We start from the raw sequence: 17,892 nt of genomic DNA, 5'->3' as shown, positions 1-17,892 counted from the left end.
TGCGTGGAAAGGAGGAAGTGCCCACCCTGCACTGACATGACTGATCTGGAATCAGACAAAACAGATGATTACACAAACAGTCAACGTAAATATTTGCATCATAGTGACCTCAAATCAGTTTGTACGAGTGGGGGAATCCAGGAAGTTGCTTTGCTGCTGGGAAGCTTGAACTTCTGACAATATTCTTCAAATGATCAGAAGTCGTTTTATAAATCAGCATCTTAGTTATTAAATCGTCCCATTTCTGAGACCATGGATAAGCTTCGTCGCGTGCTAAATGGCCGAGAGGAGAACGAGGAACTCGGTCTCACAGCGCAGGTATAGCCAGTAAACGGCAGCATACAGACGATGCTAATGCTGTCAATACTTTTAAGTTTACTCTCCTAAAAAGGAATATTCTCCCAATAATTGATGGCATTTTGCCATTGTATTTTCTATGGTATGGAATGTTTTCAAAGTGTCAACTGTCGTTTATTGAGGCTGTGAAGTTGTTTCACTCAATGGCGTACTTTTTGTATTAAACTATGAATATTGTCATGATATGTCTGTATTAACGAATGAATACTTGTTACACGCTATCCAAAGGAGGATAAATTAAGGTAAGATTCTGACATTACATTCTTACATGACATGAGTTGGATTGGTTGAATATGACCCAATTCAGATGCATATTAGTTCTTATGTTTTGATGGACTTTAACTTGAATAGCTCTTCACACTCGAGTTCATCGTGTGATTAATTTAGCTATTATCGTTTTAAAAATGTAGACCCATTCTAATTTATGTTTTAAATAATACAAGTGGACATACAATTGACACTTCCACCCCATCACATACAGTTTAGTTTGGGCTAGTTGTGTTGAAAACTAACTATTCTGTTAGTGTCAGTCAGCTCATTGCAATTTTGCTGATGATAAAATTTGTGAACCATATGTAGTAAGTGTGCAGGCCTTTGGGTGACATGAGTTTGTCTTGTGACATCCTCCCATTGTTCTCACTAGGTTTTCGAAGCCACCTCGCTCAGCTACAGTACCAGGGTGAAATGGTTCGTCATATGCTTTGCCTCAGGCATCCTGTGCTCAATACTTGTGAGTTTTGCCACTTTCATTTCATAATTCATTAGCTGTCTTGTATGTATTTATACATGCCCTGGGGATGGGGTGCAAAAGTAAATCAATGTTTTGTTTGTAGTAGTGGACGTCCTAGAACTTGGCATCAAGAAACACAATCTAAATATATATATTTTTAAAACTATCAATCTTTATTTCTTAGATATATGAATGCTTAAGTCAGCGATCACATCTAAGTTGTAATAATGTAAAAACATTATTGTTTGTATGTAAGAAAATGTATTTGTTTACAATTCAGGGCTCAGCATTGCTTTTCCTTCCAAATGGACTCAAACTCTTTGCAGTTTTCTACACACTGGGCAATATTGCTGCTCTTTCCAGGTAAGATTTAAGGTATTCTTAGAGTGGTACTAGTAAACAATATTGCACCTTCTGGCCATTTGCAATCCAAATTTAGACTGTATAGTTGTTCATCACCAACTTTGGAAACCACGAAGTCAATATTTCAATTTGTTTTTACTTATCACTGTTTACATGGTCAAATGCTATTTTTCTACTAATTTTTCCACATACAAAGTAGTTCTTTGCTGTCAGAGTGGGGGCGGCTGCGTTTTACTAGCACATATTACAACAATACTAGATATAGTTTAGTAGCATAGACTCGCAAAATGGTGGTTGAAATTTGTTACGCCTCTAAAGTAGTATCTGCGGGTATTTGGATGCTGTATTGCCTTCTAAGTTTTAACACAGCTCCCACATAATCTCATCTAACTGACGTGTTACTTCACACTATCATCAGCTGAGAAAAGAGCTGTGCTCATTAGGGGTGGGGGGCTTCATCATTTTACACTCCTTGACGTCATTGAAGCATCGGGAAGGAAGCTTTGAATGTGTGTGTGTTCTGCTGGCATTTAGTTCTAAATATTTATTTCACCTTTGTAATTGTGTCTCTTTAGATCCAGGAAAGTTGCTTTCTTAATTTAGCATTTTCAAGAATTCATTTTTCCAATAAATTTGGATTGAGTCCATGTTTCTATTTTATGACCACCCTGTCTCGTTTATAGCACCTGCTTCCTTATGGGACCACTAAAGCAATTAAAGCGCATGTTTGAGCCTACAAGACTAATAGCAACCATCGTTATGCTGGTAAGACCATTACTGGCATCCCTTACTCAGTGTTTTCATCAAGTGGTAATTCATTTAAATACTGCATGTCTAATCTTTATGGACATGCACGCTTAAAGCATTAGGGTCAAGTAATTGTTTATTTTCCAGAGTTCTAAAGCCAATTAAAACTTTTTTTTTTAAAACAACTTGTGGACATTAAAAAGCCGTTGAGAATGTTCAAGATTGGCTGATAAACTGTCTGTCACTTCCCCTTTAGCTTTGCCTCATCTTAACGCTATGCGCAGTGTTTTGGGTAAGTTCACAAACGAAGTTATGATTGTTTTGAGTTGCGACCTCAATTAAAATGCACACTTTTTTTGACAGTGGCACAAAAGGGGCCTGGCCATCATTTTTTGTATCCTCCAGTTTCTAGCAATGACGTGGTAAGTATGAACAACTGCTGCAATAAATGCATTTTTTTTTTTAAAGTTCTAGAATAACAAAATATTTTAGATTTTAGAATAATTAAAAAAATAAATGCAGAAAGTTTACCTTTCCTTGGAAAGCGGTTTAAAACTAGTTTAAAATATCTTGTAACGTTACAATAGTCCAAATTTGAATAACTAAAGCTAAAATGTGAACAGTTGGTGTTTTTAACACATAGTAGTCACCAAATGATAAGCAACAAGAGAAAAATCTGTTCCGGAGTGACAAGGTAATGAGATTTTTTTTTGTTATCTTTGTTTGCCTTTCCACCCTGGCCACCATTACACATTTTAAAATGATGTATACTCATTGAAATTAACTATTGTGTTTCATTTTCTTTCTGCCTTGAAAGGGCGAGATAACAATTTCAGAAAACAATCTTCACACACGTATAAAGATTGGAAGGACCAATTGTCACTAAATATATAGTTCTTGTTATTTTATCCAGATAGTGAGCAATCTTAAACTGATTCCTCCCTTTATGTGGAACTGAGTAGCCTTAGTTTAAGACTTGCACGACAGTTGGCCAGGTAGGTCAGCTTGGTTTTAGCCAGGTGGTTCCTGACTCATCATCAGCCTACTTTAATCTAACTCCGACTGTATGTGGTCCTGGCAAGTGAGAGATGGAGGACATGTTTTTATCCCACTGTGCTGTTTACACACAGGACTAAGTCTTTGCCAGCCTCTTTATCTCTGCCATCATCACTCGTAAATACACCTTAGCAACAGTGAGGGATTTTGTCACGCTACCGTATGATTTAAACTACAACCTGAATTGGCCACTAAACAGTCCAAACCACATATACAATAAAAACGTACAATTATTCACCCTCGTATTCACACTATAATAGTTGATTTGCTGTTTTTATTTAAATTTCTTTGCAACAGTTAACTATTGAAAACTATTTTAAAAGTCGATAATACTAAGCTTCATTTTTGTACATGTCGGTGTTAAATGCCACTAGGAAAAGAGTCACAAAATATGAAAATTCTCTTTACCCACTACAAAATAGTTTTTTTGACATTTGGCTGCTCTGAATTATTGTTTGATCACTCTCAATGTTGTGATCATGATATATGGATCAATAAAAAATCTAACGGAAAGTCCACACAGACTCCTTGGGGCAAGGGTGTCAGACTCGGGTTGGTTCGCAGGCCGCTTTAACATCAACTTGATTTCACGTGGGCCGGACCATTTTAGATATAATATTTAGATATATTTTTTTATATATAAATGGATTAAAAGAACTGGATTAAAATCCCTGAATATTCAGTTTTTATAGAGCTAAAACAATGTTTATTTTATATATTTTTAGATTTTACAAAATGATATTTGAACTAAAAACACAGAAAAAAATAATTTAAAAATTACAATTATTGATTTAAAAGGTGGAAAATCAGAAAATTTAATATGCATCTATACTCTTCATTTTAAATTGATCCTAAAACAGAAAGTTTTTAAAAGTAACTGGAACTGTTTTAGAAAGTAACTCATGATTTACTTTCCCGGACCACACAAAATGATGCGGCGGGCCAGATTTGGCCCCCGGGCCGCCACTTTGACACGGGCCTTATGGGGATTAGCCACATATAACAGCTTGATTGTCTCATTTTATAAAGATTTTTAAATACAATCTGTGTCCTACAAAACTATACCCAGCCAGATTTTGAGAGTTGTCATTCTTATTCTGACATTACATTATCTGTATAATTCTTATCCTAGTCTAATTAAAAGATTGGAGAAATTATACTTTTGACTATTTGAAGGTCACGGAGGTCAAGGTCTAGCTTTTCTGTAAATCTGAATTCCATGTGTGATGTGAATATGAGCGTTTTTTCGCTTAAGTACTGTAATGAGCGTATTTGTACAATCCCAACAAAGGATGTCAGTGAAAGCCCAAAGGGAGGTCCGTGGGTGGAAAAAAGAGAGCGTTTCATCAGCATGACTGTCAGCGTCGTAACAACCCACCATTTCACTTACGTACGGAACATTCACTTCCGCTTTTGCTGGAGTGGCAACCGGGATCACCACGGAAACCACAAATCACACATGCCAGCCTCATTTCGAACAAACACTGCTAAAGTTCACGCCCACGCGGGAGCTGAGCCGTCTGGCTGAAAGCAGTTCTACAATACGGGCATAGGCACTGACCCACGCACTGGACTGGGACTGGGCAAAGTTCAGAATTCAGCCTGAGTGTGTAAATTGTAATCTAAATTTTGCAATACTCACTTCCTCTTATTCTTATTATACATGCTCTTTTGTTTCATCTGCATTTACATTTTGTTTTTCAGGTACAGCATCTCTTATATTCCTTTTGCCAGGTAAGACAATCATGATCAATAGTAGATTGGAGTAAAGTGTCTCTTCTTGAATCTGAAAGGCAAAAACAGACTTTTTGTTGCCATCATCATCTTGATTGTTTTTATCTTTTAATCTCCGAGCAAATGACGCAAGAGAGAATTCTCAGTAAGGCGACTGGACAACAACATGTTTTTATTTACTCTCAAATGTCCTACTGTTTTCCTTTCCCATTTGGTGGTAATCCTCTCCTCTACCACCAACCCTGATTCACTCCATTTAGACCCAAACAAATTACGGCTTGTTTTTTCACATGGACTTTGTAGCGTTATGATGTTTTCTTTAATCGTACCATCCCAATACAATATTTTATCTTGAGCCAGATTTATTGTATTTTACCAGTTTTTGTCTGACATCATTGTGGTAAGGTGTTTTTCCTCAAATCACCAAAGAAAATTGTTATTACAATCCTCAAAATGATGGCTGGTCCTCAACCTCATGCCCCATTTTTATATTTTCAAGAATGGCAACATCTTTTTTAAGCCAAATGTCTTGAATAATTATTGGCAGTGAATGCATTTTGGGATTCCCCAAGTAGTGACAGTTTCGGACCCTGCTGAGTTCACCTGTCACATTCCTTCATATGGACATCCTCCAAGCACAAGGAAGAGGTGCGATGTTGTTTTGCCAATCCAGATGCGGTCAGGATTATGTCTAATTTGGAGAGATGACCCCCACTCAACAAAGCCTGGGTTCTGCGTGTGTTTTGGTGTCCCGGTAATCCATCCTAACAGCTGAGAAACATGCTATAACCTCCCAGTTGTCCCCCTCCCCCCAAACCAAATGCTGACAGCAAAACAAAGACACTCTTGCTGCCCTTCTACAAACCAAATTCCTCAGAACAAAAGTTGGACTGTTTATTGTGTTGACATTCTAATTCTGGTTTACGGATAAAATCAAATCATTTCTCAATATGTTTAAATATACAGTCCCCAACAAATGTATAAGCTTATTAGCAATTTCCATCCAGATGCTTAGTTCCCTTTGAATTCAATTCTGACACTAAATGTAGGCAATCCACAACGACACATGGCAAGTGGACTTGATCCTCTAATGAATTTTACCTTCCTGCCTGCTCATAAGCTCCCTCGCCTAAAGTAGGAAAAGTACAGAAGCATGCCGTATGTGCGCTTCCCACAGTGCTTTGAGGCGAGCTTTGCTCTACATTTTCATAAAAAAAAATGGGGGAGGTTTCAGGAGGAAGTGTATTATTTATTCATAGCGCAGTGAGGTGATGCAAAAATAGCATCAAGAGAAATTTAAAGCCAACCCTGGGCTGTTCAAAAAGGATGCTGGTCCACAACAGCTAAAGCTTCACAAGGAACAAGTCCTCTTTCTTACACATTGACCTCCCCTCCCCCCAGGCCAGGCTATGATTCAACCCCCCCTTCTCCTTTTAACCTTGACGGGCTTCACACCTCCTCCACTGAAACGTAACTGTGGCTGTAGGCAATGTCTGCATAGCAACACTCTCATAGCAAGAACAGAATGTGGCGAGGGGAACGGAGATGGCAATGGTTTGTGGTTGCCATGGCGATGACTCCTCTTGCATCATTGCTCAACACAGATCACCTGGCAAAAAGGGGGGGCCCCGCCATCACTATGAACATGTGGAGCTTCCCCGCCAAAACACATTCACTTATTTATGAGACGCCCCACCCCAATCGTAGTAAGAACGGCTGGAAAGGCTTTTATTTGTCACATTTCATTTCCTACGCATCACAGCATTTTGTCCCCTAGGATGTTGGCCTATATATTACTGGATCTTTTTTTTTTGGTTCATATGCTCCATATCCATCATAGCACATGGATTTTTCAATATAGTGTGTCATTTTGAAGTGTATTTGATTGTATTTGAACTAATTAGGTCATTTTCTACCCCCTCCTCCAGGGATGCTGTGATGAAATGCTTCACTACCTGTCTGAGCTAGAATTCTGGAATCCACATTGGTCCTCAATATGCAACTGCAAGAACTGCAACTCTGCACAATATAAACTTTTTGTTTCACCTCCCCATTATGCCTCAATATAGTGAGTGACCTGTTGATTTACCCCGGATCTGATTTTACTTCCTTTTTTCTATGATTGCCTTGAGTGCTTAATATATTTCAGATTGGTTAAGAACAGATGTTTTGGATTTGAAGCGATTGGACATTGCTGTGCATTGTAATTTATAACAATTGACGGCTGTACATGTCTTAAACTGTCTTACACGCCATTGCTTTTCATAAACCCTTTTGACATTAGTACAGATAGATGCAGTGCTTCCAAAATGTATTACTATTCCTTTTGTCGCTACATGACCAGCTGCCCATTATATTTTCATAGAAATTTCCTTCTTGACTTTTGGGCATCGGAGGCAGTGCCTCACTTACTCGTCACTGGCATCTTTGATATACACACCGCTTTTGATCTTTTCCAGTTATGCAGTGTAAAAATAGCCGCACATGTCGGTATCTGATGTGTACGATACTAGCATCCTCCCCCATCCAGTAAATGACATTAAAATTGAGCATTTGTAAATGAGATTTTCTACCAGACACAACAGTGACCCAGTTAATTATGCTTTTCCGAGCAGTGCGGTCTTGGCGTGACCTAATAACCCATTACAGCTTCCAACGGACTCCCTGTATGCTTCAACACGATGGCATCATAGCCTTTGAGATTTTAGTTGTCATGACAACCTGCCAGAACATTCATTACCTTAGCTACCCCCATCCAAGAGGCAGATGTTCATGTGGTGGGGACGAGAAACTACGGGTTTTACATTAAATACATCCGTGCATTTGCCTTTCATTGAAGAAATTATTTCAAAGCTGTTTTGGGGCTTTTTTGGAAGCCATTTTCAAAAATATCACAAACCCTGTTGTGCAAGCCCCTCCTCATTTCATTAGGCTTGCGCAAAGAAGAAGAATTAACAAAGTCCCCCATAAGTACAACTTGTTAAGTAACAAGGAAATCCATCTGGACCGTACACCTTGTAATCTGAGGGATCAAAAAATGCCACAGATTGAAAGAACCCATGTATTTTTCTTTTTTCTGTGTTGGGGGAACAGTTTTAGCTGCTGTGTTTGGATTGAAAGTTGTATTTTGCAGATGGTTCCAACTGTTTGGTGATGAATTTGATTTAATCCACAGGTCAGAAAAAAAGTGGCGGTCCAATCAGTGCCAGCCTTTATAAAATAAAATAAAAATAGTATTCATTCTGCTGAACAGGACAAACACAGTTCCAAAAAAATCCCTGCACAAATTAGACATTAAATTAATTGAAATGTATTATAATGGTAATATTTATATATACAGTGTTCCTTTTCTTACGCATTCCTGTTTGTAATGTGACTTATCTGTACACTGAAACATTTGTAAATGCCATCTAAAGTTCTCATTCAATGATGATGTGATGAGTATGCTACATGATATCGAGTTCAAAATGTATTGCAAAAAAAAAGATCAAACCATTTTTAATAAATTATGTATACTTACTCATAGGTGCTTATGTTTAGACTCCATGCTTTTAAATTGTTGGAATCTTTTGTGTACTATGGACTTTTGACTCATCAGTTATTGGACATTTTAGTTTGATGGAATGAAAATGAAGGGTTCCAATCGTATGCGTGTTTAAAATGTCTCTTGTTTTTAGATCTTTATTGACTCACAATGTGCTGGTCTTTTTATTATTATAAAATTGGGGGTTAGTTTACCTTTCTTTTAGCAAATTACACTCTTCTCCCACTTAACTACTTTTTCGGAGTGCCAAAAATACCCATGTGATATTTTTACGTATTAAAAAATATGAATACACATTTAAATAATATAATTGAAAAAAATAAAGTTTATTTTTTATTTTTAAATGGCATTTCGTTTTGATTGTTTCAAATGACCAAAAATAGTCACTTGTCCTATGAAGGGTTAAAGGTGTAACGCATGCTTTTGGGAATTAAAAAGGATTATCGAGCCAACTCTTGACAATTTAACCCCTTAAATTCAACTGTGTTGTGATTGTATTGTGTTGTGTCTGTATTCTCACCCTCTTGCTACTGTGACAATAAAATTTCCCGAATACGGGATGAATAAAGTTATCTAATCTAATTTCATGAGCAATCTGTGAGAGATATATATTCACATTTAGGCTACCTATAGAACTTTTTTTTAACCTATTTCCTTACCATGTTTAAATTCAAACCCAACCTAAACCCACTCCTTCCCAAACGTCGAGGATATGAAGATCTTTCAAGACCCCCCTCAAACACATAATAATCCTCGGATCAATGACTCCCAATAAACAGCCTAAGTGACGTGGAGCATGATGACACGTGAAAGCAGCAGAAATGAAGGAAATAGCACCCCCATCTCGCGCTTTAGCGTTTATGATTCATATTTGATGGCGTGTGTGAAGCGTCTCTCTCTCTCATCGGAAGTTAATAGCTTCATGACATCAGCGGCTCCTCTCCTTGCCTTTGTTTGGCGTTTCCCTTGGCCACGCCCCCTCCGCCCTCCCTCCGATAAAGTGGTGGGGCGTGAGCGCTCACCACGGTGGGATTCCACGCTCGCCAAGCTGTGGACAACAGGTGCACTCGGCCCCCCGGACCCGGACCATGCCCCTTTGCACTTTCAAGCACTTTTTGCACACTTTTCTATCCATCTTGACGCCGTGAAGTCGTGGGGGAGAAGAAAAAAAATGCCTTTTCCGCCTCTCAGTCTGCAGCAGAAGATCCCCTCACCGGCGAGGGATTTCTTCGGCAAAAAGAAAGCCGTCGTGGAGAAGAGGGACTCCGGGAAGGAGAAGCAGACCTCCACTTGGACGACGGTCAACTTGAGAAATTTGGGGCGGCGGTCCCAGCAGGAGAAGTGCAAGATCCCCTCGCAGAAGGACACGCAGGGGAAAGCTTCCTGGATGCCCACCAGTAGAGCTCAGGACCCGGTTCCGGCTTTGGTGAGGCGCTCCTCCTCGGTCGATAACGGCAGGCCGTTCCCCAGTAAAGAGGAGGGCAAAAAGAAGGAGATCCAGTTTACGCTCAGCCTCACGCCGGAAGCCATCGTGGTCATCCAGAAGCGAAATTTGGAGAAGCAGATGCTGGCCAAGCAGCAGAAATGTTGCGCGAGCACCGACTTCCGGCACAGGCGCGTCTTCCCGTCTAAGAAAACCTTGCAGGGGGGCTCCAAAGGGGCACCTGTGGTCAAAGTGGAGGAAGCCGAGCAGGATATCACGGCCATCGTGAAAATCTCGCTTTTGAACGACCAGCACAAGTATGACGATGTTGAGTATGAGGAGGAGGATGATGGAGACGTGGACGAGACGGTGATGAGGAAGTGTAAAGAATGGCTCAAGGGGGTCGAAAGTGCTGCAGCTTTGGGAAAAGTGGACAAACTTTCCACTCTACCGCACCTCAAAAGCTGCTGCTCGTAGCTGGACTCGAACCATGATCCACTGATGCAATGGAAAACAAAACGTCTTCAGGTTGTTGTTGTTGTTTTTTTTATGAATTATGAACTGAGGAATACTTCCCAAAATGACTCAATGAGTTGCATTTTTTTAACTTAAGATGCCTTCTGAATAATGGTTTAGACTTTAGGCTTAATTTCAGTTTTTTTTTTTACAAATGCGGTTTTGGGTTTCATGCAGCGCCCCCTGTCGGCTCAAGCAGGGACTTGCCCAAAAGAAGCGCCGCTTTGTGTTCTCACAACGATAAACCCACTTCATTTGATCTTTTATTTCCCGTTAAATGAGAGGTTTCTATCATCTGATGTACAGTATTTAATATTTGCACCCGGAAATTTATAGTCAGTGCCATTTAAAGTCATTTTGGATTGTCTCACACAGCTATGAAATATGAACTTGATTGTGCCTCTTTGTTTAGGGATGTTGATTTACTGTCAGTTTGACTTGTTGGATATGAGTGACTCTTTCTTGCCATTGTAGCTACCTGAGGTCATTTGGGTATTAGTGTCCGAATAAGCCTCTTAGATTTCCTGCTAAGCAGGGTTGACCAATGTACTGTAGGGACCAAGTACTGGAACTCCATCAGAAAATTGCCTCACCGAGAGAAGTCTTTTTGTAACTCTCTATACTAAAGTGTAAGTGTGCAATTTCCTGAAATGAATACAAAGGTACTGTACTTTTTTTTTAAGCCTGACTACATCTCCTGGCCACGATGAATACCAGTGATGGATATTTGATACAGAAACATTTACTGTATATGTACATGCAAATGTGCATTGGAAAATACTTTTGATCTTTGTACTTGGGACCCACTGCCATATATCGTCGCTGACCAATGAAAAATGTTTTTACGTTATCTCAAACAGGGAAAATATTTTGGGTTTTTTTGGGATAATATTAAGAGCATGAACATTTTGACTAAACTGTTTTTCATTGGATAGTTGAGTCGGGCCATATTGAGGTGACGGACTCATTGTGTCCTTTTGTGTACTTGAAGGTCTGTCACACTAATAAACCTTTTATTATGATATAGTTGTGTCCATGGAATTAATTCATGATTTTGCTGTATATACATAATCCATACATTTCTGAACCATTTTTAATGAAACCGCAAATATTTCTTATTCTTATATATAATATATCTTATTCTGAGACACTGCTTCATTCAATGAAATCAGACAAAAACAGATTCACTACAGCATGTTTTAGAATATTTCTATACAGTGTATATATACTGTATTTATATTGAATCTATTGAAAGAAACCTTGCAGTCAAAAATTAAATCTTATAACCAATCACAACTATAAAGTAGCTCAATTTATCACAATGGATGTATCTGCTGTGCAAGTTTATTTCTGCAAGATACATTGTTCAAACATTTTGTTTGGTGCTGCACCAATTTTCTTTCTTCCATTTTATAAGATTATAAAGTTGTGATAGCTCTCTTTAAATTAGGTGGACAAAAGACATTTGAATAGAGTACTTTTCCCCTCCTTTTCACATTTCCTAGGTATCGGATTGGGACTCTGGGATGCTCAAAATGAGGCAAGTTGGATTTACACATACAAAAAGATGCGATCGGGACATCCCTAATATGTATAGTATTTAAAGTTCAAGTACATATCGTAGTTTCCTGGTGTTGTGGATTTATTGGGGCTGAATAGATAGGCTTGTTGGATGAGGGTCGTCGCTACTGTAGATGTTGACAAAGTCTACAAGTACATGTATTGTAGCACGCGGCAGGCTGAGATCACGGCTGAGCACAGCCGTACCAAGACTTATCAGGGCCCCCTGTGATGCCGGGCTGATGATACTGACTCGGTGACCCAAAGTTGTGTAATCCTTGGCTATTGTGCTCTTTCAATCAGCCTTGTTACAAGCCTTCTAGTCTTCCTTTGCTCACAACACTCGTATTCATTCCAGTCTGTTGGGGGCTTGAATTTGTGCTATTATCGCCAATACTGGAGTCCAAAAAAAAAAAAGAGTCATTAGCCCTCAAATCTATGGACAATAAATACTCCTCTATTTGTTACCAATGAATCTTAACTGCTAATCACACAGAAACATTTTGAACAGATTTGTTGGAAACATTTGCATAAAAGCCTTTTTGATTTCTCAATGGAAAAACCAAGGTCCATAATGTATGAATGTTGGGTTTGCATCAAGTTAATTAGTTGGAATCACTGTTCTAGCCTCTCACAATCTCACATTTCTTTCAGGATCAAGTATTTTTGCCCCCCAAATGCCCACTTTAATGGGTTGTTTGGATTTGTCAGCATGACATATCACACTATTATTCCTTGCTGGAGGATGATAGCATTGGAGCCTAGATAACTGCTACCTCAATGACAACAAGTAAACAGTGTGTGTGTGTGTGTGTGTGTGTGTGTGTGTGTGTGTGTGTGTGTGTGTGTGTGTGTGTGTGTGTGTGTGTGTGTGAGACTTGATTAATGCTGAACTAGCTTTTGTGAATTTCAAACACAGAAACAAACATACAAAAACAAAGCAAGACATTTCCAGCAAAAATAAGCTCATTGGAGGAAATTATTGGTTCAAGTGCATGAATAAAACTCTCAATAATTCATGCAATTCCGATATAACATTCATTGTTGGATGTATTGAAATTTATTGAGTTTTTGTACTTATTTACAAAACTGGGCATAGCAAAAACACAAGGTTAGGCTACTGTGTGGTTACTGTTGTTAGCAGAGGACAAACAGCAGTGTCTTTTAGACAGGTTTATGTTCTCCAAATATATCGGTGGAGACTGTTTTGGCTGGAGGCAGACCTCAGTTCGGAGAAACTAAGAGAACTGGAGAAGGAAGGCAGGCAGTGGAAGACATTCACCAACACACTATCTCACATCTCTGAGGAAATATTTTTGGCACATCCTTCCATCTAGAAATGTTTGAATATAGCAATACTAGAGGGTTTTTGGGCATGAACAATGCTGTAAGAGTTTGGCTTGGGAATTGAAAGGGAATTCGAATAATTCTGTCAACCTGAACTGACCCAGAACTCAAGTGCGCTACAGCTTGAGGTCACAAACAGATGGCAAAGCATTCTCCTTCAGGATTTTCTAATGAAGAATTCATGGTTTTATCATTTGCAGCAAGTTGTTTATGTCCTGAAGTAGCAAAGCGCCCCCAGTCCATCACATCACACGAGCACCATGTTTAACTGTTTATTGCAATTTACTTATTTCATCCATAAAATGCACCCCTTATCTTGAGAATTATTCTGCCGTTGTTTATTTGATTTTATGACATCTTTTTGTGCAAAAGTATGATGAGCTTGTGTTCTTTTTTGTCAGAAACTGTCTGGAAAATAGCTGAATTGTGAATATGTAGTTATTCAGATGTTTTCCTGAGTTCCTTTGTGACCTTTTGGATGAGTTGTCGCTGTGCTCTAGTGGTCATTTTTTTAGGTCGGCCACTCACTCACTATTATTCCATATTTTCGTGATTAGTGGATTATGCTTGTGCTTTAGAAATGGTTCATAATCCTTTTTTTTGTTAAAATAATATTAGATTTCATTTACTAAATTTCACATCAGTTTTAGAACTTCTTTGGATTTTTTGCAGCTTTTTATGAAGTTTGAGCCAACTTCAATTTATCATACTTATTTTATTCCAGTTTGGAGTTAAGCAGTCACAAATGTGGTTAGTAAAAAAATTGACAGGTGTCTTTCAATAGTTTTGTTGCATAGTCCCTTTTGTCTGTTAAATTTAAAGAGTTTTTTTAAGTATAACATCATTTGTCCTGCAGCGCTACCTTGTGGCTTACTGGTAAATTATATGCCCCCTATAAAGCCAGTAATAAACCTCAATAGAATTACACATACATAATAAAGTTGCAAGAATGACAGATTTTATTTTAAAATAATATGTACGGGACATTAAAATTTAAACATCCTTTTATTTCCAAATGCAATATACCCAACAGCCCAATTCACAATCTGACTACTACATGAATGATTTGGGACTTGATGAATATATTTACATTTTCCAAAGTATGCAGTGATCCACATTTTGACTGGCCTCACAGCTCTGGGGTCCTGGGTTCAAATCCAGGTCACGTCCACCTGGGTGGAGTTTGCATGTTCTCCCCAGGCCTGCGTGGGTTTCCTCCGGGTACTCCGGTTTCCTCCCACATCCCACAAACATGCAGTTTAGGCTGGTTGAACATTCTAAATTGCTCCTAGGTACGATTGTGAGTGAATGGTTGTCTTTCTCTTTGTGCCCTGCGATTGGCTGGCCACCGATTTAGGGTCCGTAGTTAGCTGGGATGGGCTCCAGCACCCCCCATGAGCCATGTGAGGATAAGCAGTTCAGAAAATGAATGAATATATTTTGGTCATTGTTAATCAAAGAAGATTATTTTAGTGCATTCAGTATAATTAAAAAGCAAAACGTGTAAAAAATATGTGTCTTGAAATGACCACTTGTAGGAAAGTTACACATGCTAAGGAGCCAGATGAGTAATTAGTAGTTTAGGTTATTAAACTTCCTGAATGATGAGACACAGCCCCGCCCACTGTGACACTTTATCTAGGCTCAAATACACAAAACTCCAAAGCGCATCTGTTCTGACTGGGATGCTGACACTTTCCCCTTTAAGTCTTGAAGTCAAATGAATATTCATGAAGATTGTCACTGCAGTGCATTCTACATTTCCGTGTTAGAGTTCGAAAGAGTTCATTAAACAAGCTTTGATCAAATCTTAACTAACCATAGTTTTATTTTTATTTTTTAGGGATATTTGACCTTCCTCTTAAAGCACTCTGCTGGGATTGACTTTGATTTTGACTCTCTTGTTGCCGTCTTGACGAGGTGTGAAGAGAGCAATAAGCTTCACAGACCATCCACTTTGGGGTCCGGGGTGGGGGTCAAACATGAGAGAGATCCTGTCTTATCTAGCCCTCCTGTAAACGCCCAACTTCTATACAGGAGGATGTAATTGTCTTCTCTAATGACTTGTACTTGAGGGGAGGAGACAAAGAGAACACCATAAAGAACTTTAGAGGGCTTTCAGTACGAAAAGCGTGGTCCTAAAGTGCTGGGCAAATGAAACTGGCCGTTGTTTCCTCACCTCAGATGGAGAGGCTCCGTCACACAGACGGACATTGAAGTGAATCTGGGCCAAACAAGACCAAGGCAAGGACACCTGCGGAGGCCTAATTGGTCCTCGCTGCCATTAATGGTTTCCTGTGGCTGTGTGTTTACTTCTCATTTGTTCTGTGTGCTTGGTTTCCCAGCCCCCGATACAAGCGAGACTTGCTTTAAATCTCAATTTCCCACCATTCTCTGAATGTCTGTCTGCCAGATTCGGAAACAATAGCTGTTGGTGTGACCTATACGTTTCTTTTATTTTTAAACGTAGCCTTTATTTTACTAGGTAAGACCATATAAGGTGCCTTGTTGATGATGGTGACCAACCATATGTCTCGAAACTTGGTAAAAAGGTTGAAGATGTTACTTGTAGATCAGGGAATGTAAGTGTGAGTACACGTGCACATTCGAGAGGTCGCCAATTACAATTCACATACAGATCACGATACAGTGTCAGTTGACTGCATCCCCGCAAGTATGGCAAAACACTGTAATTAAATGGAGTCCAATGAGCCAGAAGATTTTGTAAAAGCACTCTAATAATGCTGTATTTTGCGGACTATAAGTCACACTTTTTTTTCAGAGTTTGCGACAAATCCTCAAGTGTGACCTTATGTTTTTTTTTTCTCTGACCAATGAAAACATTTTTTTAGGCTATAGTTCTCCATTTAACTATTTTTAATTTAAAGTATGTCTGTTCTTGGTCTCCGATTAAAAAATAAAAATATATAAATATTGTATATTATAAATATATAATATAAATATAAATAAAAAATATATAATAACATATAAAAAATGAATATAATAAATGTTGTCAATAAATATATATTTATTTATATATATATATTTATTTATTTATATATTTATTTATATATTTATTTATATTTATTTATATATATTTATTTATTTATTTATATATTTACTTAATTATATATTTATGTACATATTTATTTATATATTTATTTATTAACTTATTTATTACCTATTTATTTATGTCTAAAATGTCTTTTCCTGTGTCTGTATTCTCACCCTCTTGCTACTGTGACAATGAAATTTCCCGAATACGGGATGAATAAAGTTATCTAATCTAATCTAATCTAATCTAATGTATGTTCTTGGTCTCTGATTAAAAAATAAAAATAGCCCTACCTAAAATGCGATTTATATTTCAATGCCAAAGGTGGCACTCTTTCAGGGGCAAGTAGAATTTACTGCAAAAGAAGAAAAGTCTCTCACTGGGTTTTGGGCTGATTTAAAATATGTGCAATTTAATAGTGAATTATAGAATTGCAGCTGTTTGGAGCCAGGCAAAAACTAGAACTCTCTCTCGAAGTTAATCGTTTTTTGTTTTGTTTTTCTTAATGACATGAGGCCTCAAATATTATTATTTCTGCTGAATCTCTCCAATACATTTGTTATATTCCATTTTACACCAAATTGCACTTTCCCTCATGTTTTTACCACTAGAGCACATCAACTTTCATTATCCATTTTTTTAAAAGTCACGATATGGCATTAAAATATGGTCACATGGAATGGAGTGAATATTTGAATTGCCTTTTCGTAAAGTAAGAACACACTAAGGTTGGAAAATATAGCCATGCTCGTGTTGACCACAGCGTGGGTAAAACAACGCCCAGCCCCCCTAAAGGTGCGTTTTTTCCTGACTTTAAGAGCAAACACAGTTCCCAGTGGATGCTTGTTTTATGTAGACCCTCCTGAAGGAGAGACCTGATTACTCACATGGAAGTGAGAGGGCCACAGAGCATATTGACTGTCGTCCTCTCCTGGAAAACCACTGGGAAGAAAATGTTGTGATTATGTCTTCTGCAAAATGTGATGATTCTGTTGTCAAATAATACCAGCAGTATGAACAGACGTCAACATTTTTTTTAAATTCTCTTTATAATTTGTTGTGGTCCAGACCAACCATATGTATATATGTACTTCTATGTGTATGTATGTATATGGATATATTTTTATATATATATATATATATATATATATATATATATATATATATATATATATATATATATATATATATATATATATATATATATATATATATATATATCAGCAACACGCTTATTTATTTATTTATTAACTTATTTATTACCTATCTATTTATGTCTAAAATGCCTTTCCTGTATCTGCATTCTCACCCTCTTGCGACTATGACAATGACATTTCCCAAATACGGGATGAATAAAGTTATCCAATCCAATGAATGACTATGACTTCTATTTTGTTGTTAGAGTGTTTATATTCAGACGTTTTCTGCCAAAGTGTGACAAAGTGTAATTTTGCGCAATT

At 38.0% G+C, this 17,892-nt stretch overlaps 2 protein-coding genes across 2 annotated transcripts; both read left to right on the top strand.

Annotated features, from left to right (window-relative positions):
• Nucleotides 1-92: 92 nt before the first annotated feature.
• sft2d1 (SFT2 domain containing 1) lies at nucleotides 93-8,510 on the top strand. Its single transcript, XM_077613297.1, has 8 exons — nucleotides 93-318; nucleotides 1,001-1,087; nucleotides 1,368-1,450; nucleotides 2,134-2,215; nucleotides 2,454-2,489; nucleotides 2,561-2,619; nucleotides 4,958-4,987; nucleotides 6,916-8,510. The coding sequence occupies exons 1-8, from the start codon at nucleotides 253-255 to the stop codon at nucleotides 6,953-6,955; spliced, it is 483 nt and encodes a 160-aa protein (XP_077469423.1). The 5' UTR covers nucleotides 93-252; the 3' UTR covers nucleotides 6,956-8,510.
• A 1,007-nt stretch (nucleotides 8,511-9,517) lies between these two features.
• Nucleotides 9,518-11,494, top strand: prr18 (proline rich 18). Its single transcript, XM_077613295.1, has one exon. The coding sequence runs from the start codon at nucleotides 9,703-9,705 to the stop codon at nucleotides 10,429-10,431; it is 729 nt and encodes a 242-aa protein (XP_077469421.1). The 5' UTR covers nucleotides 9,518-9,702; the 3' UTR covers nucleotides 10,432-11,494.
• The last annotated feature ends 6,398 nt before the right edge of the window (nucleotides 11,495-17,892 follow it).

Source organism: Stigmatopora argus, chromosome 11 (assembly GCF_051989625.1).
Source record: "Stigmatopora argus isolate UIUO_Sarg chromosome 11, RoL_Sarg_1.0, whole genome shotgun sequence".
Taxonomy (NCBI): Eukaryota; Metazoa; Chordata; class Actinopteri; order Syngnathiformes; family Syngnathidae; genus Stigmatopora; species Stigmatopora argus.
The sequence above is the reverse complement of the archived record's forward strand: the minus strand, read 5'-3'. Positions and strand labels throughout refer to the sequence as shown.

Coding starts and splice junctions, on each gene's coding strand:
- sft2d1 (XM_077613297.1), top strand. CDS start 253: ATGGATAAGCTTCGTCGCGTGCTAAATGGCCGAGAGGAGAACGAGGAA. Junction 1,088..1,367: donor GCATCCTGTGCTCAATACTT/GTGAGTTTTGCC, acceptor TTTACAATTCAG/GGCTCAGCATTGCTTTTCCT. Junction 2,620..4,957: donor CAGTTTCTAGCAATGACGTG/GTAAGTATGAAC, acceptor TTTGTTTTTCAG/GTACAGCATCTCTTATATTC.
- prr18 (XM_077613295.1), top strand. CDS start 9,703: ATGCCTTTTCCGCCTCTCAGTCTGCAGCAGAAGATCCCCTCACCGGCG.